At 33.8% G+C, this 27,136-nt stretch overlaps 2 protein-coding genes across 2 annotated transcripts; both read left to right on the forward strand.

Moving 5' to 3' along the window:
- Nucleotides 1-12,998: 12,998 nt before the first annotated feature.
- Nucleotides 12,999-13,655, forward strand: LOC140883997 (dirigent protein 21-like). The gene has a single exon (XM_073290656.1). The coding sequence runs from the start codon at nt 12,999-13,001 to the stop codon at nt 13,653-13,655; it is 657 nt and encodes a 218-aa protein (XP_073146757.1).
- A 1,788-nt stretch (nt 13,656-15,443) lies between these two features.
- Nucleotides 15,444-16,128, forward strand: LOC140885276 (dirigent protein 22-like). The gene has a single exon (XM_073292233.1). It carries the CDS (start codon nt 15,462-15,464, stop codon nt 16,038-16,040), a length of 579 nt encoding a protein of 192 aa, XP_073148334.1. The 5' UTR covers nt 15,444-15,461; the 3' UTR covers nt 16,041-16,128.
- Nucleotides 16,129-27,136: the final 11,008 nt, after the last annotated feature.

Below are 27,136 nucleotides of genomic sequence, written 5' to 3' on the forward strand. Positions count from 1 at the left end.
GATTTGATCAAGCGGAGGATCAAAGCTGCTCAAGATAGACAAGCCAGTTATGCTAATATTCACCGCAGGCCATTGCAGTTTGAGCCTGGTGAGTATGTATTTTTACGAGTGTCACCTTTCAGGAAGGTGATGAGATTCGGTATGAAAGGCAAGTTATCACCTCGTTTCATTGGGCCTTTTCCGATACTGGAAAAGATCGGAGATGTTGCTTATCATTTGGCATTACCGCCGTATCTTTCCAGTATACATAATGTTTTTCATGTATCGTTACTTCGACAATACATAGCTGATGAATCACATGTGATTCAGTCTTCTGATATTCAGCTAGAACCAAATCTGTCTTATGTTGAACGACCACTCCGTATCCTAGACAGGAAGGAGAAACTGCTTCGGAACAAGACTATACCACTTGTGATGGTATAGTGGCAGCGCCGAGGCTTTGAGGAAGCAACTTGGGAAACCGAGAGCCATATGCGAGCAGAATATCCTGAGTTATTTGCCTTATACTTTTGATTACCATGTAAAGATGTAATTACAGTTGTTGTAATAAAACATGGTTTGATGTTTTATATTGTTATCTTGATTTGTCTTTAGATTTTATTTCGTGGACAAAATGTCTAAAGGTGGGAAGAATGTAGTAACCCAGAATCCATTTTAAGGTAATAATATGTTAAACATGATTAAGGGTTAGTAATTAACCAATTTTGGCGCTTAATAAACTAGAAAGATGATTTGACGAACGGAGCTTCCGTTGGCCATCAGACGCAACGATGGAGGGGAAGAACGGACGCAACGTTCCTCAAACGGACACAACGTTCCTTGAGATACAGGTAGGAATGAGGTGGCCTGATGACTAAGCTACGATTTTTGACAAGTATCAAACATGCAGGAACGGACGCAACGAACCCGAACGGACGCAACGTTCGTGTCCGGAAATTTTGGCTATAATTAGGGGTCTCCGGAGTTCATTTTCAAATACGAAATCTGAGTTTCCTTCTTCGATCAGTTATATAATGTGAGTTATACACTTGAGGGCCCTATCGGTTATAAGAGAGGTTCTGGAATAACCAAGGTATGGTTATAGTCATCTGGGACTAGCGACTCCAAAGGGCTATCTACGGACGAAGGCTTGGAACCTAGGATCTACTATACTTGAACTAGCCTAGGGTACGTACACATTGACTGAGATTGCCAGCGAGTATACATGTTTATATGTTGCATTTATTTGGCATTTTATATGGCATGATATATGATTTACCGCTTTCTATACTCATATGTCATGTGCATATACATGTTGAGCCTATACCTTGTTATACCTGATTATAGAGCCGCTCAGCTCTATACTCAATAGTCTGTCACTGAGAGTACCGTGATGGTGGAGACATGTATGTCTGACTACTCTGGTGTACTAGACGAGTGTGGTTGCACCCAGAGGTTGATCCGTGCGGTGGCAGCACTCATGTGGTGCCGGTACTGAGCATGACTTTTTAGATGACCCTTTACCAGTCATCATGTTGCATGCATTATATACATATATTTACTCATGTTTATGTACTGGGCGTTAGCGCTCACGTCCTAATTGTTATCTTGGACACCCTATTCCACGGGGCAGGTCGCAGGATGGATGGAGCTGGTAGTTCAAGGCAGGACTAGGAAGCAGGAGCCTTGAGGAGTTAATTATACAGCAGGATTCGATATAGCTGTATAATGTTTACTTTTAAGTTTTTCGATATGGTTGTATCACTACAGCATTAAGCCTAGATATATTTTACTAAGCTGATATGTAATTTATGGATTATGTTTTCGCACGTTTTACTCTGTTAAGTATTTTGCTGTATTAAGTTTAATGTATGCTATTAGTTTCCAGTTAGTAGGTGATTCCATTCAGGGTCACTACACATCACTGTCCCATGATTCACCACAACAATATCCACACCATTTTTCGCAGCAAATTTCAAAGCAGCCTTTTCAGCAAGTGTCTTAGAAAGTGCATACCGAACCTAACAAGCCATGAATATGAGAAGATCAATACTAAGCCACAATTTTTGATTTTTCTAATTAAAATTTCAATTATTTTAGAAAAAAAGATATCCTCAAGTAAACACCAAACACTTGTTTTCCGATTAACACAAGTGCAAACATTCATTAAATTGGAACTGATAAACGCATAAAAAAGGGGCAAAAAAGAAGTCAAACCTGAGCAGCCTTGTAGGCAGTGAGGGTGCTTTCAGCAACTTCTTTTCTTTCAGTACTGGTTTGGAATTCAGCCAAATATCTATGGTAATCCCCTTTCGTCTTGATATAGAAAACTTTAGAATCGGCGGCGGCCACAGAGGGAACAAGAAGCGAGTCAAGCAGCTTCAAAATCCCATCACAAATATTAGAGAGCTAGGTCTCGATCTTGGATACGTAGCCCTTAATCGTGGTAACATGACGCTCATTTCCTCTGGTGTGAGGCCTCGGTTCTAAACAATAATTAAGCATACAAGATCCAAGATTAAAAGCAATAATGATTTTTTTAAAAAAGGGCCTCGCTCGATCGGTAAAATTCAACCGATCGAGCGAGCAAAGAAATGCAAACTCTCTGCTCGAATAATTCCAGCACCGCTCGATCGGTAATATTCAACCGATCAAGCAGGCACCCTTTTTCAAAAATAGAAACATGGTTGCAGATCCACCGCTCGATCGGTCAAACTCTACCGATCGAGCGGTCACCTCTGAATAGAAAAATCAGAAATTGCTCTAGTTCAAATTCCAATACTATAGCACTCCAACCATGCATAACTCAACCAAATAACAAACAATACAAGGTAGTTCTAGAGTTCATACAATCTCAAACTAGTAGAACATGCTTCAGTCTAGCTTATTCAAAGCAATACAGTACAAAACGAGTTCGGACTACAAAAATTTTGAAATACAATTCCGACTTCTCCAAAACACCAAGTTCTTACTTCTAATCGACTCAACCCCTAGCCATGCAGCCTCTGACTCGGTCCTGCCCCACCGTTGCCAAGCACACATACAAAAACAAGACAACTGTCGGATAAATCCGGTGAGAATAATATTTCCAGTAAAAGAGACAACATGCTATATCAAATAAGCATTTCAAAAGAAATACATCAACTTCCAAATATCCAAATGAAAGTAATGAATTCATGACTTCAAAAGGTTAGATTATCAATCCGGATAATCAAAAAGGTAATCATTTCCTCCAATATCTGGTTTGGGATCCTGAGGATGAAATATCACAACAATCACACCAACTTCCCCTTTTGAGGTGGACGATGTATACTCCAATCCTCCAGACTCCAGGGCGTTCAATAGAGAGTTGATCGACAACTGTAGTAAATCGTCTACCAGTGCCACTCGACTATAATCCCTAGATCGTCTAATTAAAAAAAAAACGAAACGATCGGCTCAATATGAATTCATATGACAACTAACACATTCAATCAATAAATCAAATAATTCGCATAGACATGCAAGTATGTGATTTTCCTAGGATACTCGAATCAATCCGGATTCGAGTTAATCGTCCTATTCCATCCAAAAACGTCCTTTACCTTTTTCAATTTAGTTGAAGCTCCAATTCTGGAAAACAACAACGATAATCAACAATGATCAATTAAATCTCACAAACAAGCTAGGTAAAACTCATTACCAACTCTGTCCCTTATTCCATGGTTCGAAATTCTGTCGACTCTGAATCCAACGACCTTCAGTAGATCTGAAAAGAATTCATAAAGATCAATATCGACATTCAAACTCCAAACACTACACGGTTCGATCGATTCAAACTAAACGATATCCAAAAACTCAAACCGACGGCATAACGGCTATACTCTGATCAAACTGGAAACACAGACAACAGGATAATATCGATACCAATTCATCAATAAAGACTCAAACCCATCAAATCTCAAAACTCAAACTTTCGAATATCACAAGAAAAATCATAACAATTCCGAACGACGCTCTATTTCAATTCGGACTAAGAATAAATGATAAGAACTAGTCCAAGAACATCATAACCGAAAAGAATCGAGTTCCAACTACATCCGAAAAATAAAATATATCCGATCAAATAAAAACTTACAATAGAACGAAGCCTTCGATGCGGTGATCGCTACTCTGCCTTCAGAAATAAATTCCAACGAACGGATCGACCGGAAAGTGAAATCACAAAGCTTGGGAAAGCTTGGAGGCGCTTCAATGGAGAAGGAGGCGGATAAAGAAGATGATGAAGGAGATAAAAATTCAAAATCCCTTATAAATATCTAAAAAACTCCATATTTGCGTTTTAGTCCCTGAAATTCTCAAAAATTTCAAAATATACCCTGATAAATATCAAAACGGCCCTTGACTTCTAAAGTCTCTGATTTTCTCAAATAAGCTCAATTAATATAAATTTGAGGCGTTACATCTGGATACCTCCTTCTGCTCTATGGAGGAAATAATCCTCCAAGGCGCGCGACGGTAAATGGAAGAGAGGTAGTGGGTGGCGATGGGTGAGTGATATTTGAGCTCGGGTGAAAATGGAAGGAACGGGTCAGAGAATAGGGGCGTGAGCTGTGAGAAGAAGGGCGGCTAGGGTTGGGTTTTGTAGAGAAGCATGAGATAGGAGAGAAGGGTGAGTTAGCTCTGAGAGAGAGAGAAAAGGAAAGCGAAAGAAATTAAAACCAAACCACAACCACAACGGGTTGAGTAAAGTGTGGTATTAGATAACATAAAACAACAAAAAAGAACAACGGTAATAAATATCCGTTGTCATATAATAAAAAATACACGTTTATAGACAACGGTTATTAAAAACCATTGTTGTAGGAAAAAAAACCCGCTCATAGATAACGGTTAGGAAAAAAAACCCGCTCATAGACAACGGTTATTTCAAAGCGTTGTCTCTGACCTATTAAATACAACATATTAGCGGGTTTTTTGGATATATGACAACGGTTTTAAATAAAACTGTTGTTAAAGAAAAAAAACGATTTTTTGCTGAAAATCGTTGTCTTTATAGTGTTGTGTATGACCATATTTGTTGTAGTGTTTAGGGGGATGAGTGTTCAAGAGAGGTTACCTTAGTATAGTGGTTCTGCAACAGTCACAGAAGGGGTATAGTTATGCGACATTTGGATTCTCTTGTAAAGAGATGTAGAGTAAGATTTTCTGCTGACAGAATAGTCTTGAAAAAGGTATTCCTCAACTAGTAATCATTCTGAGCAGATAAATTATTCAGTCGATATTGGAAGATATCACTAGATGGAATTCTCTAGATGGACTAATTGTTTATCAAGGATCATTGAATTATTGTCTCACTTCGCCAGAAATATGAAATCAGATCTTCTGGTGACAGAGATTGTTGAGGATAGAGGATAATCATTTGATTAGAATGAGTCCAAGGATTAGTGATTGGGCAAAAATAGTATTGTAGTAGATTCAAATTGATGCAGGATTAATACCAGTGATTACTCTTGATTATCTTCTGACTTTGTCCGAGATATGATTTTGAAAATGATTGCCCAGAATAGAAGACATGGAACTTAGTAAAAGATTGAATTTGCAACTTGGTGTCTATCACTGACGGGACAGAGATAGACTTGGTAGTAAAATTATACTAATACAGGTCAATGTCAGTAACTATTTTTAAGTATCATCTAACACCGTCAGAGATAAGGTAAATCAGTATAAGAATTTGGTTATTCCAAGTGTTTTGGGTTCAGATAATTTCTCGATGAGTAGAACTACAAGGATCATAGTTGTTGATCTACTGAGTAATATTCTAACAATCGAGAATTGATAAGATGATTGACTTAATTGATTGATCATTTCTGGTTTAGACTCAAGAGATCAGTGTGAACCACAATGGATCAAGTGTGATTGATACAGTCAATAAATAATAATCAGTATTAAGTTATTAATGACCAAAAGGTAATTAAAGCAGTTCGATCTTTAAGCTTGTATGCTTAAGAACTTAGTCGGAAAATGTACTTAGAATTCCTCACTTGCTTGGAAATTTTTAGGAATGTATTAGTTCGGATTTTGGGAATACTTCTGTTAAAAAGGACTAATATATAAAAAATAATATTTGTGATATTGGAAATCAGTTTAATCTTATTTCTGAAATTGTCCGTAACAAATATAGATTTTATAACCCAGTAATGGGGAGATGGAATGCCTCTTTTATGAAAAGGACAATTTGAATTTTTGGGTATTATTTGATGATTAGAAATCATTAACTCAGTTTCAGAGAAAAAAGATAGCAACTGAGATATATAGTTAATTATCAGGTCTAGTGAAATAGTTTTCACTGATTTCCCAAGATGTCTCTTGGATGCGTTAGGCTATCGATTACTTGTTCTTCTAAAATTTCTAGAGTTAAAGATACTTTAAACACTTGATTGTTAATTCTAAAATTTCCCAAGATATCTCTTGGATGCGTTAGGCTATCGATTACTAGTTCCCAAGATGTCCCAAATTTGTCGCAAATCCGCAAGCACCTTTCACATGCTTCTTTGCTAACATTTCTCATCACTTTTGCATTTAAAATCTGAATTAAATAATTTTGGTTTTGAAATTGCAAATTAACAAATGCATACTAGACAATTCTTAATTTTATGAGATGGCAATTTGTAACGCAATTGTTTTTCATTATGTATCGTTGAAGAATCCAATTTTAATTTGGCTAAATTTTTCGGTATTTAGAAGTTCTAAAAATATAAATCTAAAGAAACTTTTAATATTTAAGCAAATTACAATAAATAAATATCTATCAACCTCCTTTTGCACCAGAAGCAGCGATTATATCTTTTATTCGGAATTATTGTTCGAATGCAAGTAATGCTTCATGGATTCTACAAAGTTGTCGTCGTCAAGCAAATTATGTGGCTCATCTCCTAGCTTCTCATGGACTATCTTGTGGATTTTTAGTGGACTTTGTTAAGTCATGTCCGAGTTTTTTAGCTCACTCTATAAAGCATAACTTGTTGGGTTGATTTATAACATGTGCTTTTCCTCAACAAAAAAAAAAATGTTAGGCTTTGGTTATGTGTGTGGCCGAAGGAGTAGCTAGGTAGCATTTTATGATCATTACATGTTAAAAATCAAAGGACGAAGATATTTACATTTCAAAAATTTATAATTACACTCCTATTTTGACATTTAATGTATTTTGTTACAAAATTATCCTCATTTAATTATTTCAGATTTTTACAAGACTAGTTTGTCCCTTTTATAAGCATATGTACTATATATAAAGTAAGAGCAATTTAGTGGTCTCTTAGTATGCGCACTTTAATTTTTATTTTTTTTAAAAAAAACTCCACAAAATTATCAAATTGGGGAAAAAAATAAAATCAAATACTTGAAAAAAAAATTATATTATACACATACAGAACATAATATTTGTATATAACATTACACACAATGTGTGTGCGGTGGGGCTAATACTTAATTATGTTTCCAAAATGATTCATTATATATTTATCGGGTTAAAGAGTTTCTCAAATTTTTTTTGCAAAATTAATTTTTTGAAAATATTTTGATATACAATAAATTAATAATTTACTCCGTTAATTTTTTTTTCAAAAATTATGCTTTGTATATATTGTTTGCAAAAATTAAACCATTTTTAGTTTAGAAACAATATTTAAAAATATTTGTGAAAGATATTTTTAAAATATTATGTATCATTTTTTATATTATTGTATAATTAGAGAAAATTATAGGTATAAAGTGAAGCCAATTAAGTCAAGTAAATTAATGTTTACAATTGAAAATATTTTTCATTTTGACTTTTTTTTTTTTGGTTTAAAATGCTCCATTGGCGTATTTATAATTTATTAATTATATGTTTTGAAATTTTAATTTAAGATAGTAACAAAATTTATTCATTAGTAATATATTGTAACAAATGAAAGTATTATTTGTAAATTTGTTGGATTATAAAAAATAAAGATAAAAGAAGCAATACTGGCCGTGATTATGAAAATACTAATAAACAAATCAAATTAATTTTTTTAAAAAAAATTTGTACATTATTTTTATCAAACTTATTTTATGACATAATAAATCGTTTTTGTTCTTATAGTTATACCATATTTTAATTTCTGGATGTTCTTGAAATTTAAAATATTTAATAACTAAATTTTTGAAAAAGAGTAAATATCTAATCTATTTAATTAAATTCAAAATCCTTTTAAGAATATTTTTGAAAAGAGAAAGTAAGATTCTCTTATAATAACCTCATAAATAACGTTATCTCATTTTAAAACTCAATTAAGTATATAAAGAAAGGGCATATTAGTCGTATGAACATATATGAAATCATTAGCAGAGGGTAATTTTGTAAGAGAACACAATAAATGTCAAAAGTGGAGTGTGATTATAAACTTTTGGAGTTTAAATATATATCATCACCCAAAACCAAATGATAATAATAAATATATATATTATTAATAACAATTTGCAATGTGTTTTTTTTTCTTTGTTTTGGAAACAAATCAGATGAATATGTATGTATGAACATTACTTCACATTGTGCTTAGATGGATAGATTTGACCATTGCTTATGTTTTGATTTTTTTAAAAAAAATCTAGCCAGATCTTTTAAATGTTTTTTTTTTCAGACATGTTGTTTTATACATTTTGGAACAATCTCATATGAAATCTGATTCACACACTAGATTTGAATTATTTAACTTTAAAATATCCACAAGTAAATATGTAATATTGATATATTATATATAATATGTAGAAGGAAAATTGCATTTTCTGTCCAATATTTTCATCTACCATTATTAGCCAATTCTATGCCACACAAGTCTCACTTCCATTACATAAATGTATAATCACGTGCTAGTGCAAGCAGCCTTGAACCTTACAACTTAAAAATCAAGTATATATTCGAATTGAAGTACTGATGAAATTCTTCTTCAAGAAATGGCCAAAAACGTAGTACTTTTGATTCTTTTTTTTCTCGTTGTTCATTATCGCCAGCGCCAAATTAATTAGGGAGACATCATAATCAGAACGAAGAATCATGCATGGCTGCTTCCACATACTTGTCATAGGTAGAACTGTCAATATGGGTTAGGTCCGCCGGGTTGGCCCGGTCCGCCACATAATTTAAGTGGGTTGGGTTGAAATTTTTTAAATCCAACAAAAGGTGGGTCTAGATAGGTCAACCAGCTTAGGCCCGCGACTCGCGCGGGTTGGCCCTGAAAAATTAATAATTTCTTTCGGGCAACTCATAGTAGTTATCGACGATCTGATAACATCCGGGCCGAACCCACTTCGACCAAACTCGGTCGAACACAAGCTAGGGATTGTTACATTCACGGACTTGCATGAGTCAGGCCGATCGAGGTCATGAGTTACAACTGCGGGTAAGCTCAGTGTTTTCGGAAGAAAATTTGAAGAAACAATTGGATTCAGTATCTTGAATGGAAAATTCTATTAACGCTATCCAAATCCCAATAAATCACGCCAATAATAATCAGATTCATGATTTGTGAGCGATGATCTTCTTGCAATTTTTTTCTTCTGATAAGAGAATTCTGTCGATGGAACAAAACAGATACGTGCGTGGTTCCCATTTATGCACAAACGGTTATTGAGTATACCATTTATGTATCTCTTACGGATCAATTAAAGTGTTAAATTAGTGGCATATAATTGACTAGCTATGTCAATTTGGGTTAGGCCCGCTGGTCGGCCAGACCCGCCACACAATTTAAGTGAGTTGGGTTGACATTTTTTCAACCCAACAAAAGGTTGGCCTAAATGGGCCCACCCGCCAAGGCCCGCGACCCGCGCGGGTTGGCCCGCGGGCTTGGAGGATTATTAATTTATTTTTATTTTTATTATGATATATGTATTTTTTAATAAAAGTTATGAATTTTTTTTGTATTAATTACTTTATATAAAATTTACACACATGAAATCAATAATTTAAATTTTTATTAATATATTTCTATTAATATTTATTTATGAAATGAGATTTATAATTAATTATAATTTTTTTATTTATTTTTATTTGTCGTGAGCCAACCCGCGGGCCGGCCCGTCTAATCCGCAACCCACCTTGGGTTGGGTTGGGTTGGGTTGATGATTTTTGGCCCGCTAGAATGGTAGGTCGGCCTGCCATTGACCCGCCAAAAGGTGGGTTTTTGGTGGGCCGGCCCGGTCCGCCATGGGTTGGCCCGTTTGACAGCTCTATCTGTGACTCTTGTAATGCTGACTAATTCTATTTATTTAGCTTATGTTCTCCACCAGTAATTGTAAAATTAAATTTCACCATTATATATATATATATATGAGTCGCGTCTGTGTGTGATTAAAATATTAATACTATTTATTGTATATATATATCTATTTTGTTTTATAATAGTTGAGAGACACATACTAACTGCTAACATGAGGACACCAACTTTTGTTTTCGGTTATACCCTCTCATCTCATTTCTATCAACTATCCCACTAAACCTCCCACTCAATCTACCTACAAAAAAATTACATATAAAAATAACTTTTATTTTACACACGCATAAGCGTGTGCTTTTTTTACTAGTATATATAATATTTTTGTTTCAAATCATTTTACATTTGAAAATTTCAAATGAATTTAAATTTAAAAATGAAATGAATGCACAAAAATAGAGAAAATCATGGACAAATGAAGTTTAAAATAGAGATAGAGAGTTTGTTCTCATTTTTTTTGTCCTTTCTAAAAATATTTTAAATTTTTCGTATTTGGATTCATCAAATTAATTTTAAGCAGTTGCTAAATAATATCTCTTCTTTAATAATATAGTAAAGTAAGATAATAAGATATATATTACACGTGGTCTTTAAATTGATAACTAAATAAATCCACCATGAATTCAAAACTCTAGACAAAGATAAAAATTTATTTTGAAGTTTTTGAAAAGTGGATTATACTAATTACAATTTACAAAGGGTCGGAGCGTCAAATTAAGTTTATTTTAGAAGACACGTGTGCACATGCACACGTATACACATATATATATGTATATATATATATATATATATATATATGATACCAAAAATTTATCTCGGGTTAGGTCTGGTAGAGCGAATCTTCAAATCCTCCACAAAGCGGGTCGGGTCAGCTTCACGTGCACTACACACAAACAAAAACCTCGTTAAGGGACGCCTAAGGTGTTTTTGGTGTGATCCCTCTAATGCCTAAGTTAGTGCTCGAAAGTAAAGAGATCCGAAGTTTTTTTCGGTGTAACCCCTTCGATGCCTAAGTCAGTGCTTGAAAGTAAAAGAGCTTGATAAAAAGTAAGAACAAAAAAATATGCGTGCGCGAGTGTGTGAGCAATGAGTGAATAGAAGAGATGAATGAATAAATCATGAACCATACATGTAACCTTGATGAGGTAGAACATGTCTTAGAGTAGGACTCTCCTCTTGGATCACGTAGAACACGCTTATCAAGATATTCAAGAGTCTTAAATCATATCAAATCTTGGATTCGTAAGATATTGTCCTTATCTGTTGTAGATTTTCATGTATCTGATAAAGATCGAGGTTCTAGATGTTGGCCCGACCTGGGCTCGGGTCGGGTTTCAATCATACCAGCTAGGGCTCAAACCCATGAATTTGCGATTGAGACCACGATCTCATTCCTAACTGGGCCATCCCAACCTGGTCTCCTTATTACATAGGCTAGGCCTTTAATGAGCTTCCATTTACCTTTCTGAGAATATAAATTATTGGGCTCGGGTCGAATTAAACTCATATATTTTTTAAAGGCATTAATATATATATATATATATATATATATATATATATATATATATATATTAATGAGTTGGTCTTTTGTGAGACATTTTCATGATCTTTATTCGATGAGTCAAACTCACTCATATTTACAATAAAGAGATATACATTTGACATAAAAAGTAATACAATTATGTCATAGGTGACTCAATTAAGATATTCATTTTATAAAATTTATCCTTGAAACCGTATAACAAATAATTCGGTCGCAAAAGTTCGGTTACTTAAATTAATTATATATGTATTAAAAAACACAAAACAAAAAAGAATAAGCATAAACAGAACTAAGTTTTGTGATGTAAACTGCAGTAAACTCGTAAAATATCCACAATATAATTTAATGAGTTTTATTACAAAATAAACCAAAGCACTAAACGATTTCAATTTGAATTCTCTATAGTCTATATCTGTATAAAGTGGAAAATTGCGTCAAAGTATTATGCTCACTATAAACTTTATTACAGTCTGGGTCCGTTTGAAGTTGGTGATAAGATAAATAATATATTGTAATAAAAAATGATAGTTAATATAAGATTTGATTTGATTGATAAATTATAGTTTGTTTGATTTGATTGATAATATATTATATGAAAATAGTAAATTAATATTTAATTCTTTTAATAATTAATAAAAATATGAATAATATTATATATAAGAGTAATATAGTAATATAAATTCAATAATTTGATTGATGTAAGATAAATAATTTATAATTTGATTGATGTCAGATAAATAATTCAAAGATGAATAAATAACATGACAAAAAAAACGTGAGAGTAAATAAGATAATTTATAGGTAGATTAATAATATATAACTTCAAACACAATAACACACCCTCAGTACGTATATTCTCAATTAAAATTCTTTTTTATATATTAATCGCAACATATATCTTAATAATTATTATATAATAATAATATAATAATCATAACTAAATTATTGTACACATATTATGCATACCATACTTATCCAAACACACGTTTAAAAAACATTTCACCTGCTTCGCATTCAAACAAATTAAGATGGCGAGAAGTGTGTAATTAAAACCTAATTTTTGCTTCGACGCATTATATATATATATAGATTCTTGTAGACGCGGGTCCCTCTTGCTAGCTAGCAGCATGGAGAAATCCTTGTATATATATTCATTGATTATTGATCCAAATTAAAACATACATATTATGATATTAAACATGGAGAAGAAACCCACACTACTTCTAACACTACTTCTCTCCTTAGCAACAATCTTGGGCATCGCCTATGGCATCCCGACCAGCCCCGACTCATTAGAAAAGTGGTTCAAAACCGGATATCCGGTGAAGGAAAGTGTCACCCGACTCCAGTTCTACGTTCGGGATGTTTTCAGCCCGCCACCTCCAACAAATATCGTGGTGGCTGGAGCAAACTCAACCTCCAGTTCGCCTACCAGTTTCGGCCTTGTGGCAGTGCTTGATGATCCGGTTACGATCGGACCGGAGCCCGATTCCAAGATAATTGGTCGGGCACAAGGGATCATTGTTTTTTCCTCGTTAGAGGAAACCAGTCTCCACATGTCGTTAACTATTGTTTTCACAGATGGGAAGTACAATTCGAGTACAATTAGTTTTGTTGGTCGCAATGCGTATCTCACCAAGCTACGTCAGATATCTATAGTTGGTGGCACCGGTGCTTTCGCGTTAGCGAGAGGTGTTACGTTTATCAATACTGTGTCTTCTGATAGTTCAGGTAACGCTGTTTTCCTTTATGATTCGGTCGTGTTACATTTTGAAGTACCTAATCGACATGATGAAGGGCAGGGTGCCGATGATCTCGGGCGTGTGTTTAAAAATATGTTGCATGTCATGTATTGAAGTTGGTGTAATTGTAGTGGTGTGATGTGATGTGTTTTTCAAGTGTGTATTGTATTGTGTTGTGTTGGGCTTAATGATTAACATCATGGCTCTTCTTCGTTGAAAATAATGACAATAATGTAATTGTCAAATGTGGTATGTACCATAAAGATTGTATGTTGCTTGCACGGTTACATATTTTCAAGAATGACTCGTCACGGACGTCAAGGATCGACTATGTTGCATGAATATTAGCTTATTAACAAGTGAGTTTATAATGCCACTCATAAGGAAAACTTTTTTTTGGAGTGATACAGTACTATTTCGCTGGATTAATTTATGCCCTATAAACACCGTTTCGTTCATGATTTGGATGATGATGGATGAATAGTTTAATGATTTTAAGTGGTGGCTAAGATTTTTGAAGTATGTATTTATAAAATTTATGTAATATATTAAAAAGTAATAAATCAATATGGATTGTGTTATAATCAATTTGGGCTAAAAAGATAAAGAATTTGGTTTAAAAAATGAGATATATATCCAGGGCATAGCCATAAACTTTTAATTTGGAGGGCAAAATTTTGATTTCATTTTTTGTCATCCTCCCAATATATTTTTTGAAAATTTTCCCACGCGATAAATAATTCGCACAAAATAATTGCTCAATTTAACTACAAAATACCCAAATAGAAACAGTACAATCAAATAACTCTAATACTCATTATTTCATCTTCAATCCTATCTTTCCAACAGACATGTGAAAACATTTTTACGAAGTATTAACTCAATCTTTAAAAAATGAGTAAAAATTAATTAATAATACAAACATACAATTAACAAAAATATCAAAATATCACACCCAAATTTTATCAAACAAAATCATCTCTCAAATATTTAATACAAACTGAAAATTTCATATATGTTAAGAAAAGAAATAGATTCGTTAATTTTCTCGATATTTTGCTAAGGTTATTTACACTTCAACCATTTAAAAATTATGTGCTAAACTATTCAAAACTTTTAGCCCAAAATTTTAAATTCCTGCTGGGCAATAGCCCAGCTTTGCCAACACAATATATCTGCGCCTTTAATATATCTACTATGGGCCAAATCACGCCCAGGCCAGCCACCCCACCTCCACCGCCCGTAACACTAATCTTTGAAAAAAATTGAATCAAACATTGAACATAATAAAAATAATTAATTAATCAATGTGTTATATTTCACATCAAACGGTGACATTATTACATTAATCAATCCTTGGTAGAGGTTTGAGGGATTTTCATAACTAAACTCGCACAAATAAAACTATAATTAGAGTTCTTATAAAGACCTTCTCCTTGTCATTAGACCAAGAAATTTTTGACGTGATTTCTAAGTTTCTAGATCAAATTTTTTTTTTCCTTGAAAAATTAAAGCTCTTTCAATCCTAACACTAAATTAAACTTAGTGGTTGGAGCCGAGTTTCTTTAAATTCGTGTCGCAAATCTTTTACATGCAAAAGCGTAGACACGTCCCCTTTATAAAATAATAATAAGGAAAATCTCAATGTTTCTCCTAGCTAGGCAATAATTAAATAATTCAACACTAGAGAAATAAGTTTTCCCAAAAATTAATTATGGATTTAAGTCCCATCACAAGGATATGAAATTTAATTATTTGAAGAAAACTATCCCTCTCAATGATTAGCTCCAAATTAACAAGTCAAGGACCGAGGACATACATGGCTAGAAATCTCATGACTGCCCCCTCTATATAATTAATCCTAGGCAGCATTAATCCCCTACAACATAAAAATCCCCTACTAAAATTTTTCTCCTAAAAATGGCCAAAATTATTATAGTTTCCATATTCTCCGCATGGTTCATCATAGCCAACGCCAAAGGGATCAATAACAACAATGAACACCAATGGCCCCAAAATGTTTGCCAAGGGAAAGAAAGGGTACATAAACTTCATTTCTATATCCAAGACGTGCTAGACGGCCCTAACGCCACCGTCTGGGAGGTGGCGCGATCCACCATCACCAGCGGTTCTCCCACGTCTTTCGGCCAAGTTACAGTTATCGATGACACGATAACATCCGGCCCTGAACCCACTTCGAATGAACTGGGTCGATCACAAGGGCTCATCACTTTCACAGGCATGCAAGAGTTGGCAGGGTCCATGAATTGGAACCTAGTGTTCACTGCAGGTAAATACAAGGGGAGTACGCTCTGTGTTTTGGGAAGGAAATCGAAATCCGGCAAGTACCATGAGATGCCGGTTGTTGGTGGTACTGGACTTTTTCGAATGGCTCGTGGATATAGTATTTCCAACACCTACTCTTTCAACCCGAACACCAGGTATGGGGTCTACGAATATACCGTTTATGTAACTCTTGTGGATCAGGTCAAGTGTTGAGATGTTGGCAAATCAGTGACATGTGCATTCATATTAAGTTCTTGTAATGCTGAACCAATAAAGTGAAGTTCTGGTTTCATATACTTGCAAGATTATTATACAAATGGAAAGAAAGATCCGATACTATTATAGCTAGCGGCAATTAGTGAAACATATTTTTCGAGAAAAAAATAATGTCTGAAAAGACTCGTTTGACTAACCAAATCCATTCATTTCATTAGAGACTAAACGTTGAAACATTTTTTTTTCAATCGATCATATTACGTTAAGCAGTAGGAAAAAATGAGTACAATTAGGCCCGCCCGACCCGTATTTTTTGATAGTGGTCCGTTCCCAAGTTGTTTTAAATCTTATATCGAAATGATTTGACATCCAAACAGGAATAATTAGTAGGTGTTTTCTATTGGTGTTGTTTACACCCAAAACAACATACTGCGGAATAAAAAACGTGAATAAAAACTAAACAGTAAACAAATACTTAGAAATATATATGCACAAGTAACCAGTACTTGTGCGGTGCCTTGTGGCAAAATATATAATCACTAGAAAAACATTCAGTTTACAAAAATAATGCAAGCGAATGTCTATGAAAAACCACTTTTCTTGACAGATATAGAAAATAAAACTTCTAATTTAATTCATTTCTTATTTTAGTTTTAAAAACTTTTGATTTGCAATTTCGGAAGAGTATATATACCGGTCCTTATTGCTACTTTTAGTCAATTCTCATCGTAGTGTGTTGACATAACGCTAGAAAATAATGTCGTGACATATGAACTTGTTGAGACAACTTATGTCAATATTTCTATGGAAAAAAAGGGGGAATTAAAATAAAAACACGGGCCGATTTATTGGACTGAAACTGCAAATTGAAAGCTATTATAAGGGTTTATAATGGAAAAGAACGAGTTATATATATGACCAAGATATATTATAAATCTTCCCATTAACAAGATGCCTAGAGAGCACAAAGGAGCTAGCTAGTGAGGTGACAACTTGTTTTCGAGTATACGGTGTTGGTGCTGCATTATTAATCGACTGTAAACATGAAATGCAGCAGGTTGATGATGATGATGATGATGTCAAATGTTGTAGTTACATTACTATTTCATGTTTTGATGTTGTAATTGTGGTAGTTTGTTTAATTTCATGTTTTCAAGGGTGTAGTTTAAGTTATTGTTGTATTCACGCGTTCCCTATTTTATCTCCTTTTATTAATTAAATACATTTTGTTTCCGATTACTTGTTCTTCTAAAATTTCTAGAGTGAAAGATACTTTCTTGTCGCAAATCCGCAAGCACCTTTATTTATTCACATGCTTCTTTGCTAACATTTCTATGTCGGGAGTTGAAATTACATGTTGGGCCATGCATTTAATAAAGGTAGGTGGCTGTTGAAAGAAGAAAATGAAAAAAATGCGGTTTTCACATCGAAGGTTTAGATTTTGACATCTATAAATAGATGCATTTTTCGGCATTTTTTGCATCCCATCCTCAAGTTTCTCCTTTTGATCTTGAGTGATCTTCTCTCCTTAATTATTTCTAAATATATTTGTGAGATAGATTTTCTCCTGTATAAGAGAGTGAGTGTCTCTTGAAAACAGAGAGAGGTTGTAATTTTGCAAATATTATAGTAGAATCTTTTGGTCTTGCCCGTGGTTTTTATCCTAATAATTTGAGGAGTTTTCCACGTAAATCTTGGTCTCTATTTTATTCTTCAATTTTCATAGTTTCTATCACGTGATGCCGCACTTGGGACCAACATTCTAATCTCTTTTGCATATAAAATCTGAATTACATAATTTTGGTTTTGAAATTTCAAAGTAACAAATGCATACAAGACAATTCTTGATTTTATGAGATGGCAATTTGTAACGCAATTGTTTTGCATTATGTATCGTTGAAGAAACCAATTCTAGTTTGGCTAAATTTTTCGGGATTTAATTAGAAGTTCTAAATATCTATCATGCCCTTAAGATTTAAGCAAATCACAAATAAATAAATATCTATCAACCTCGCTACAAGATAAGAATGTGAATGGCACAATGTTGGGCTTTGGTTGTGTGTGGCCGAAGTAGTAGGTAGCATTTTATGATCATTACATGTTAATTAAAAAGCAAGTGATGATGGCACATACTATCGCTTCTTTTGCTTCTTCCTCACATTCTTCCTCACATTCGTCCTTTTTATGGGTGAATGGGTGAATGGTAAGTTTTTTAATTAGTTGGTACAACTTGTATTGAATGATTATTCATAACAATATATATACAAGTTTTGCTTGCTCAAAAAAAAAAGCAAATGATAATTAAAAAAATATATATTAATAATAATAATAATTTGAAATGTGTTTTTTTTCCTTTTTTTGGGAAATAATCAGATGAATATATATGTACGAAAATTACTTCAGATTGTGCTTGAATGGATAGATTTGTTTGGCCATTGCTTATGTTTTGATTTTTTTAAAAAATATAGCCAGAACCTTTGAATGTTTTTTTTTCTTTCCAATATATTGTTTTATACATTTGGAACAATCTTACATGAAATCTGATTTACACACCAGATTTGACTTATTTAACATTAAAATATCCACAAGTAAATGTAATATTGATATATTATATATTATAATATGTAGTAGAATGAAAATTGCATTTTAGTTTCAATATTTTCATCTACTAGCCAATTCTATGCCACACAAGTCTCACTTCTTCTATATATAGATGTATAGCAAGCAGCATTGAACCCTACAACATAAAAATCAAATATATATTCGACATGAAGTACTAATTGTTGTGAAAAAGTAAAAATTTATGGTAAAAAGTAAAAACTCCAAAACTCAAAATATATCAAACTCTACACTTCACAATATTTTTCTCTCAATTCAATTGTATTTTTCATCACAAATGAAGACCTATTTATAGATCCACATTTGAGATTAGTCCAAAAATAAATACATCATCATCTACATCATCACACACTAATTTTCCACATTTTACAACTTAATATTCAACATTCAACATTCAATATTCAACATAATATTAATAATAATAATATTTTTCAACGCTCCCCCTTGTGATGATGATCGTGATATGATGAATGTCTTCATTACGTGTTTTATACTGCCTCGTTAAAAACCTTACTAGGAAAAATCCAGTGTGATAAAAACCATAGTAAGGGAAAAAGAGTGCAGCCACGTAAACTCCCCCTCATGTTAATATGAGTGATTCTTCACATATTCCGCAGATTGCGCATCCCAATGTTGTATATATGCTTTCTGAATATCGTCGTGGGAAGTGCCTTTGTGAAGAGATCTGATGAGTTCTCACTTGATTGAATATAACAGATATCAATATCTTTATTCTTCTCAAGCTCTTGAGTGTAGGCAAAGAACTTTGGGGGTATATGTTTTGTTCTGTCACTTTTGATGTATCCTTCTTTCATTTGAGCAATACATGCAGCATTATCTTCATACAACGTCACAGGCTTCTTGTCTACTGATAATCCACAAGAAGTTTGGATATGTTGTGTCATTGATTTTAGCCAAATACATTCACGGCTTGCTTCATGTAGCGCAATAATCTCAGCGTGATTTGATGAAGTTGTTACGAGTGTTTGTTTCTGTGAACGCCAAGAAATTGCGGTGCCTCCACGAGTAAATACATATCCGGTTTGAGAACGTGCCTTATGTGGATCAGATAAATATCCAGCATCAGCATAACCAATGATACTTTGATTGGTGTCTTTTGAGTACAAAAGTCCCAAATCTGTTGTTCCTCGTAGATAACGAAATATATGTTTAATTTCGTTCCAGTGCCTCTTTGTTGGATATGAACTGAATCTTGCCAATAAATTTACAGCAAAAGATATATCAGGTCTAGTGTAATTTGCAAGATACATAAGGGCACCAATGGCACTTAGATATGGTACTTCTGGACCAAGAATAACTTCATCATCTCCACATGGACGGAATGGATCCTTTTCTATGTTTAATGATCTTACGACCATTGGAGTACTTAATGGATTTGATTTATCCATATTAAAACGTTTAAGGATCTTTTCTGTATAATTTGCCTGGTGAACAAAAATTCCACATTCTTTTTGTTCGATTTGCAAACCCAGACAATACTTGGTTTTTCCAAGATCCTTCATTTCGAATTCTTCCTTCAAGTACATCATAACTTCTTGAATTTCTTTATTCGTTCCAATGATGTTTAAATCATCAACATATACAGCAATAATTACACATCCGGATGTTGTTTTCTTGATGAAAACACAAGGGCATATTGGATCATTTACATATCCCTTTTTCATCAAGTGATCACTTAGCCGATTATACCACATTCGGTCTGATTGCTTCAACCCATATAATGATCTTTGCAATTTTACAGAATAAAATTCTCTGGGTTTTGAACTTTGTGCTTCAGGCATCTTAAATCCTTCAGGGATTTTCATGTATATATCACTATCAAGTGATCCGTATAAGTAAGCTGTAACAACATCCATAAGACACATTTCCAAATTTTCAGACACTGCCAAACTAATCAAATATCGAAACGTAATTGCATCCATAACAGGAGAATACGTTTCTTCATAATCAATTCCAGGCCTTTGAGAAAAACCTTGTGCAACAAGTCTAGCTTTATATCTGACTATTTCATTTTTCTCATTTCGCTTTCGAATAAAAACCCATTTGTATCCAACAGGTTTTACACCTTCAGGTGTAAGGACTATAGGTCCAAAAACATTACGTTTATTCAGCGAATCCAATTCAACCTGGATAACATCTTTCCATTTGGCCCAATCATGACGAGTTTTACATTCACCAAAAGATTTTGGTTCATGATCCTCATTTTCATTTACGATGTCACAAGCCACATTATAAGAAAATATCTCATCAATATCTTCTATGTCTTTTCGGTTCCATATTTTTCCAGTATTAATATAATTGATAGAGATTTCATGATTCTCGTCAGTTTGTGGTTCTGACAGAATATTTTCATCATCAGGTGATTCTTCTGGAACACCATTTTCTATTTTATGATCGTCGTGTTTCTCTATGCCTTTTCTTTTTCGAGGATTTTTATCCTTGGAACCGACTGGTCTTCCACGCTTCAAGCGTTTTATGACATCATGAGTGTCTTCAATTTGTTTCTTTGGAATTTCAATTCGAGCAGGGGCATTTACAGCATGTATATATGATTTTGTTACCCCTTTTGTGTCTGCAAATGCATCTGGCATTTGATTTGCAATTCTTTGCATATGCACAATTTGCTGTACATCTTTCTCACATTGTTTGATCCTTGGATCCAAATGTAACAATGATGGTACATACCATGTGATTTCTTTTTCGATGTGTTTCTTTTCTTCCCCTAACACTGGGAAGATTTCTTCATTAAAATGACAATCAGCAAAGCGTGCTGTAAACACATCGCCTGTCTGAGGCTCAAGATCGAATGATTGATGGACTATCATAACCGATATAAATACCGATTTTTCTTTGTGGACCCATTTTTGATCGTTGAGGTGGTGCAATAGGCACATACACCATACATCCAAAAATTCTCAGATGAGAGATATTTGGTTCTTTACCAAATGCAAGTTGCAATGGGGAGAATTTATGATATGCACTTGGTCTGATGCGAATTAATGCCGCAGCATGTAAAATTGCATGTCCCCATATAGAAATAGGGAGTTTTGTTTTCATAATCATTGGTCTAGCAATCAGTTGTAGACGTTTAATCAATGATTCAGCTAATCCATTTTGCGTATGAACATGAGCTACAAGATGTTCAACAGTGATTCCCATTGACATACAATAATCATTGAAAGTCTGGGATGTAAATTCTCCAGCATTATCAAGTCTTATTTTCTTGATTGTATAATCGGGAAATTGATTTCGCAATTTTATTATTTGAGCTATCAATCTTGCAAATGCCACATTCCGAGTTGACAATAAGCATACATGTGACCATCTGCTAGAGGCATCGATCAATACCATAAAGTATCGAAATGGTCCACATGGTGGATGAATTGGCCCACAAACATCACCCTGAATACGTTCAAGAAATATTGGTGATTCAGTTTGGATTTTAGCTGGCGATGGTCTTATAATAAGTTTTCCAAGAGAACATGCTTTACATTGAAACTTATTATTCTGAAAGATCTTCTGGTCTTTCAATGGATGACCATGCGTATTTTCAATAATTCTTCGCATCATTATTGAACCAGGATGTCCCAATCGATCATGCCAATTTGTTAATATTGAAGAATTATTAACCACCATATTTGATTCGATTGGCCTTATATGTGTATAATGCAATCCAGTAGGGAGCATTGATAATTTTTCAACCACATATTTCTTTCCTGATTTATATGTGGTAAGACACATATATTTCTGTTTTCCATCAGTTATCGTCTCAGTATCATACCCATGAGAGTATATGTCATTAAAACTCAACAAATTTTTTTTCGATTGTGGTGAATATAAAGCATTATTTATCAGAAATTTTGTACCATTAGGTAACAAAAAATGTGCTTTTCCATAACCTTCAATCAAGTCTACAGGACCTGATATGGTATTCACCATTGTTTTTGTTGGTTTTATTTCCAAGAAATATCTTTCATCTCGCAGAATAGTGTGTGTTGTACCACTATCTGGTATGCAAATTTCCATGATATTATTTCCATGTTTGCTCATAGCATTTTCCATATCAAACTTCACAAAAAAAATGCAATAAAAAAAAATTAAGTACAATACAAATGCAAAATATAACATGCTTTATAATACAAGAATGCATGAAAAATACAAATTTGTTACAATGTAGTCCCACCAATATTTTAATCAATGTCTTCGAAATCTTTCAAAAAATCTGCAGCATTGAAACTAGTTGAACCAATTAAACGGTCACTATCTTCAACAAAATTTGTCTCTTTTCCTTTTCCCTTTGTCGATTCTTTATAGAGCTTACATAGGTGCTCAGGGGTTCGACAAATATGTGACCAATGTCCTGGAGTGCCACATCTATAACAAACACTCTCAGTTCTTTTTGAGTGATTTTCATTTTCACTCGTTTTTTCATGCTGCCTTTTTGGTGGATGGTTCGTGACGTTCTTTTGAGATGAGTTATTGAAATAACTATCACGATTATTTTCATATCCACGGCCGCGACCACGACCGCGATAATTTTTACGTCCACGACCACGTCCACGCCCATTTCCTCGACCTCGTCCACGACCAAAATCTGGTCTATGCCTTTGATTTTGGTTTTCATTTTTTATTACGACATTTGCTTCAGGAAATGCCGTTGATCCAGTGGGTCGGAATTGATGATTTTTTACTAACAATTCGTTGTTCTTTTCCGCCACAAGAAGACATGCGATTAGTTCGGAATATCTCGAAAATCCACGCACTCTATACTGTTGTGGTAGAGTTATATTCGATGCGTGAAAAGTGGAAAATATTTTCTCAAGCATTTCCATCTCTGTGACTTCAAGCCCACAGAATTTCAATTGTGAGACTATTCGATACATCGCTGAATTATAATCACTGACTTTTTTAAAGTCTTGGAATCTTAACATATTTCATTCATCACGGGCGGTCGGGAGTATAACTTCCCTTATATGCTCAAATCTTTCTTTCAGCCCTTTCCATAAAATCATTGGGTCTTTTTTTGTGAGATACTCATATTTCAATCCTTCATCAAGATGTCTACGTAAGAAAATCATAGACTTTGCCTTTTCTTGTGAGGATGATATATTATTTTCTTTTATGGTATCACTTAGACCCAATGACTCAAGATGCATTTCTACATCGAGAGTCCATGGCATGTAATTCTTTCCGGTGATATCGAGCGCAACGAATTCAATCTTTGTCAAGTTTGACATGGTGGTACTAGAAAAATAACAATGCATTTTATTAGTTAATTTCTATTAGTATGACAATACAAAATAATGGAAGAATGTAGATTACAAGTGCGTATATAAATAGATAAAAAATCTGTGGTGGAAAATCGCCGGTGAATACAAAACTCGTGAGCATGATGATCATAGTCGTTATGAAAAATATCCTTATAAATGCCATCATCTCCATCTTCGAAAAAACCGAGGATAAAATATTTTGAGAGAAAGAATGAATTTTGGTGTGATTAAAAATGAGTTTGAGTGATCATATATATAGGCAAAAAAACTAGCCGTTTATGACCGTTTGTGACCGTTGGGGGTAAGAAAAATCGAGTATGTGTTGAATAAAAATTTTGTGATAATGATGCAATGCATATAATGATAATCATAATTAAATAATTATATATATCATATCACATTATTATAAGGTCGGTGTCGTAGACAACCTTTTATATAATAACATGAAATTATATATTGATATAGTTAGTATATATACATATATCATATCACGTTATTATAAGGTCAGTGTCCTAGACAACCTCTTATATAATAACATGAAATTATATATTGATATAGTTAGTATATATACATATATCATATCACGTTATTATTTAAAAACCTTAGAGGCTTTTATACTTGTCGTATCCCTTACCGGGAGTGTGGGATGTCGTCTTAACATCCTCCCAGGATTTATAACAAGTTTTTAAAAAAAAAAACTAATTTTTTTTTTATAACATGATAATATATATTAAATATATATACAATAAATAAATAAACAATAAAATAAAAATTCTTACATGTTGAATATTTTTATCTTCTCTTTGTGTTTTGGAGCGTCGGAAATCTTCGAGCGATCGTGCTGATAACGTGTTGTGAAAAAGTAAAAATTTATGGTAAAAAGTAAAAACTCCAAAACTCAAAATATATCAAACTCTACACTTCACAATATTTTTCTCTCAATTCAATTGTATTTTTCATCACAAATGAAGACCTATTTATAGATCCACATTTGAGATTAGTCCAAAAATAAATACATCATCATCTACATCATCACACACTAATTTTCCACATTTTACAACTTAATATTCAACATTCAACATTCAACATTCAATATTCAACATAATATTAATAATAATAATATTTTTCAACACTAATTAAATTATTCTTCAAGAAATGGCAAAAAACGTAATACTTTTGATGATATTTTTCTCTTTGTTCATATATCATCGCCAGCGCCAAAGGGAGACATCATAATCAGAACGAAGAATCATGGCTTCCACATGCTTGTCATGGAAAGAAACTAAACGTGTGCGCAAACTTCATTTCTATGTCAAGTGGCCCGAACGCCACCGTATGGGATCTAGCTAGGTGGCTCGATCCATGCACCGTCACCAAAGGGGGAAGTCCTTAGCTGCCCAGGGTAGTGCCCGGAGGGCAATCCAACGGCCCGGACATTGTGCACATCACCATAATGTGATGTGCACAATGGCCCCGGGCCATTGGATCTGGCAGAGCGGATGGTACCGGTGTGCCAGCATAGAATTTGCCCACCAAAGGTTCCTTTTCTTTCATGCCAAGTCGTAGTTATCGACGACCGGATAACACCCGGGCCGAACCCACTTCGACCAAACTCGGTCGAGCACAAGGGATTGTTACATTCGCGGACATGCATGAGTCGGCGACGGTCATGAGTTTCAACTTTGTTTTCATTGATGGAAACAAAGCAGATATGCGCGTGATTCCCATTTATGCACAAATGGTCATTGAGTATACCATTTATGTATCTCTAACGGGTCAATTTATGTATCTGTGACTCTTGTAAATTGTAATGCTGAATAATTCTATTCACCAGTAATTGTAAAATTAAATTTAAAAATAAAATGAAAGAACAAAAAGTAGAGAAAATCATAGACAATTTTTTATTTTTTATTTTTTATTTTTTGCTTTTTCTTTTCATACTCAATTAAAATATGAATATTATATATTATATACATATATAAAATCCGAAAGTCTCAAATTACAACAATCTCTTTGTCCATTGCTTTTTGCCATTTTGGATTTTGTAATGCTTCTTCAAAATTCGTCGGTTCTTTTTCATTTGTTTCTTTTATTATTATAACATTGACATATTTAGCATTTGATTTTCGAACTCTTGTCGACCTTATGAGAGAAGCTGATTCTACTACTCCACTAGATTCACCTTCCATGCTTGGTTGTTCAAACACACATGTCCTCCAAGAATTTTGTCTTGTTCCTTCTTGGATATCATTCCAAAAATCTGTAACATCATTTTTATCTATACCCAGCTAGATTTGGAAATATGGCAATACATCTTTAATGAGATTTTCATTTTTTAACCATCACCAAGAACATGCTTCATCAAACACCATATTTCGAGATGTATAGCACTTGCAGATGTAGGATCACAGCTCCTCCACCCCTTTCTTTGATCATCATATCCTACAAAAATAAAATTAATTAGTCTTCTTGTTCATTTTGCTACGTAAATGATCAGGTATAAACACGAAGCAAACACAACCAAAAACTCGAAAATAACTGACCGTAGGCTTCTTATTCCATAATAATTCAAAAGGTGAATGAAAACATAACTTTGGTTGAGGAAGCCGATTGATTACGAAGGCTGCAGTTCGCATTGCTTTTGCCCAAAACCGTTTAGCAACATTTCTGGCATGAAGCATACTTCGACATATTTTATCTAGATGTCGATTCTTTCTCTCCGCTACTCCGTTTTGTTGTGGAGTGTTTGGACATGTGAATTGATGATATATTCAACATTCTCGAAGGAAATTGCAGAACTCGTTTTAGGTAAATCCACCTTCATTGTCAGTGCGAAGACAATGAATGCTTTTACCTATTTTTGCTTTTGCATCTTTTCTGAACTCTTTCAACTTTGAAAAAATTTCGAACTTTTCTTTCATGAAATACACCCACAAGTACCTAGAGAAATCATCGATAAAAGTTAGCATATATTTCATCCCACCGATGGAAGCTTGCTTGATAGGTCAAAACACATCCGAGTGGATTAATTCCAATGGCTTTTTTGCTTTAAATTTGGATTCTTCATATGGAAATTGATGTGCTTTTCCATATTGACATCCGGCACATATGGTGTCTGTTTTAACTTCATGTTCTGGCAGCCCCTTCACTAATGATTTTTTCATCATCTTATTTAGCTTGAAG

Source organism: Henckelia pumila, chromosome 2 (genome assembly GCF_033568475.1).
Source record: "Henckelia pumila isolate YLH828 chromosome 2, ASM3356847v2, whole genome shotgun sequence".
Lineage (NCBI taxonomy): Eukaryota > Viridiplantae > Streptophyta > Magnoliopsida > Lamiales > Gesneriaceae > Henckelia > Henckelia pumila.

Coding starts and splice junctions, on each gene's coding strand:
- LOC140885276 (XM_073292233.1), top strand. CDS start 15,462: ATGGCCAAAATTATTATAGTTTCCATATTCTCCGCATGGTTCATCATA.
- LOC140883997 (XM_073290656.1), top strand. CDS start 12,999: ATGGAGAAGAAACCCACACTACTTCTAACACTACTTCTCTCCTTAGCA.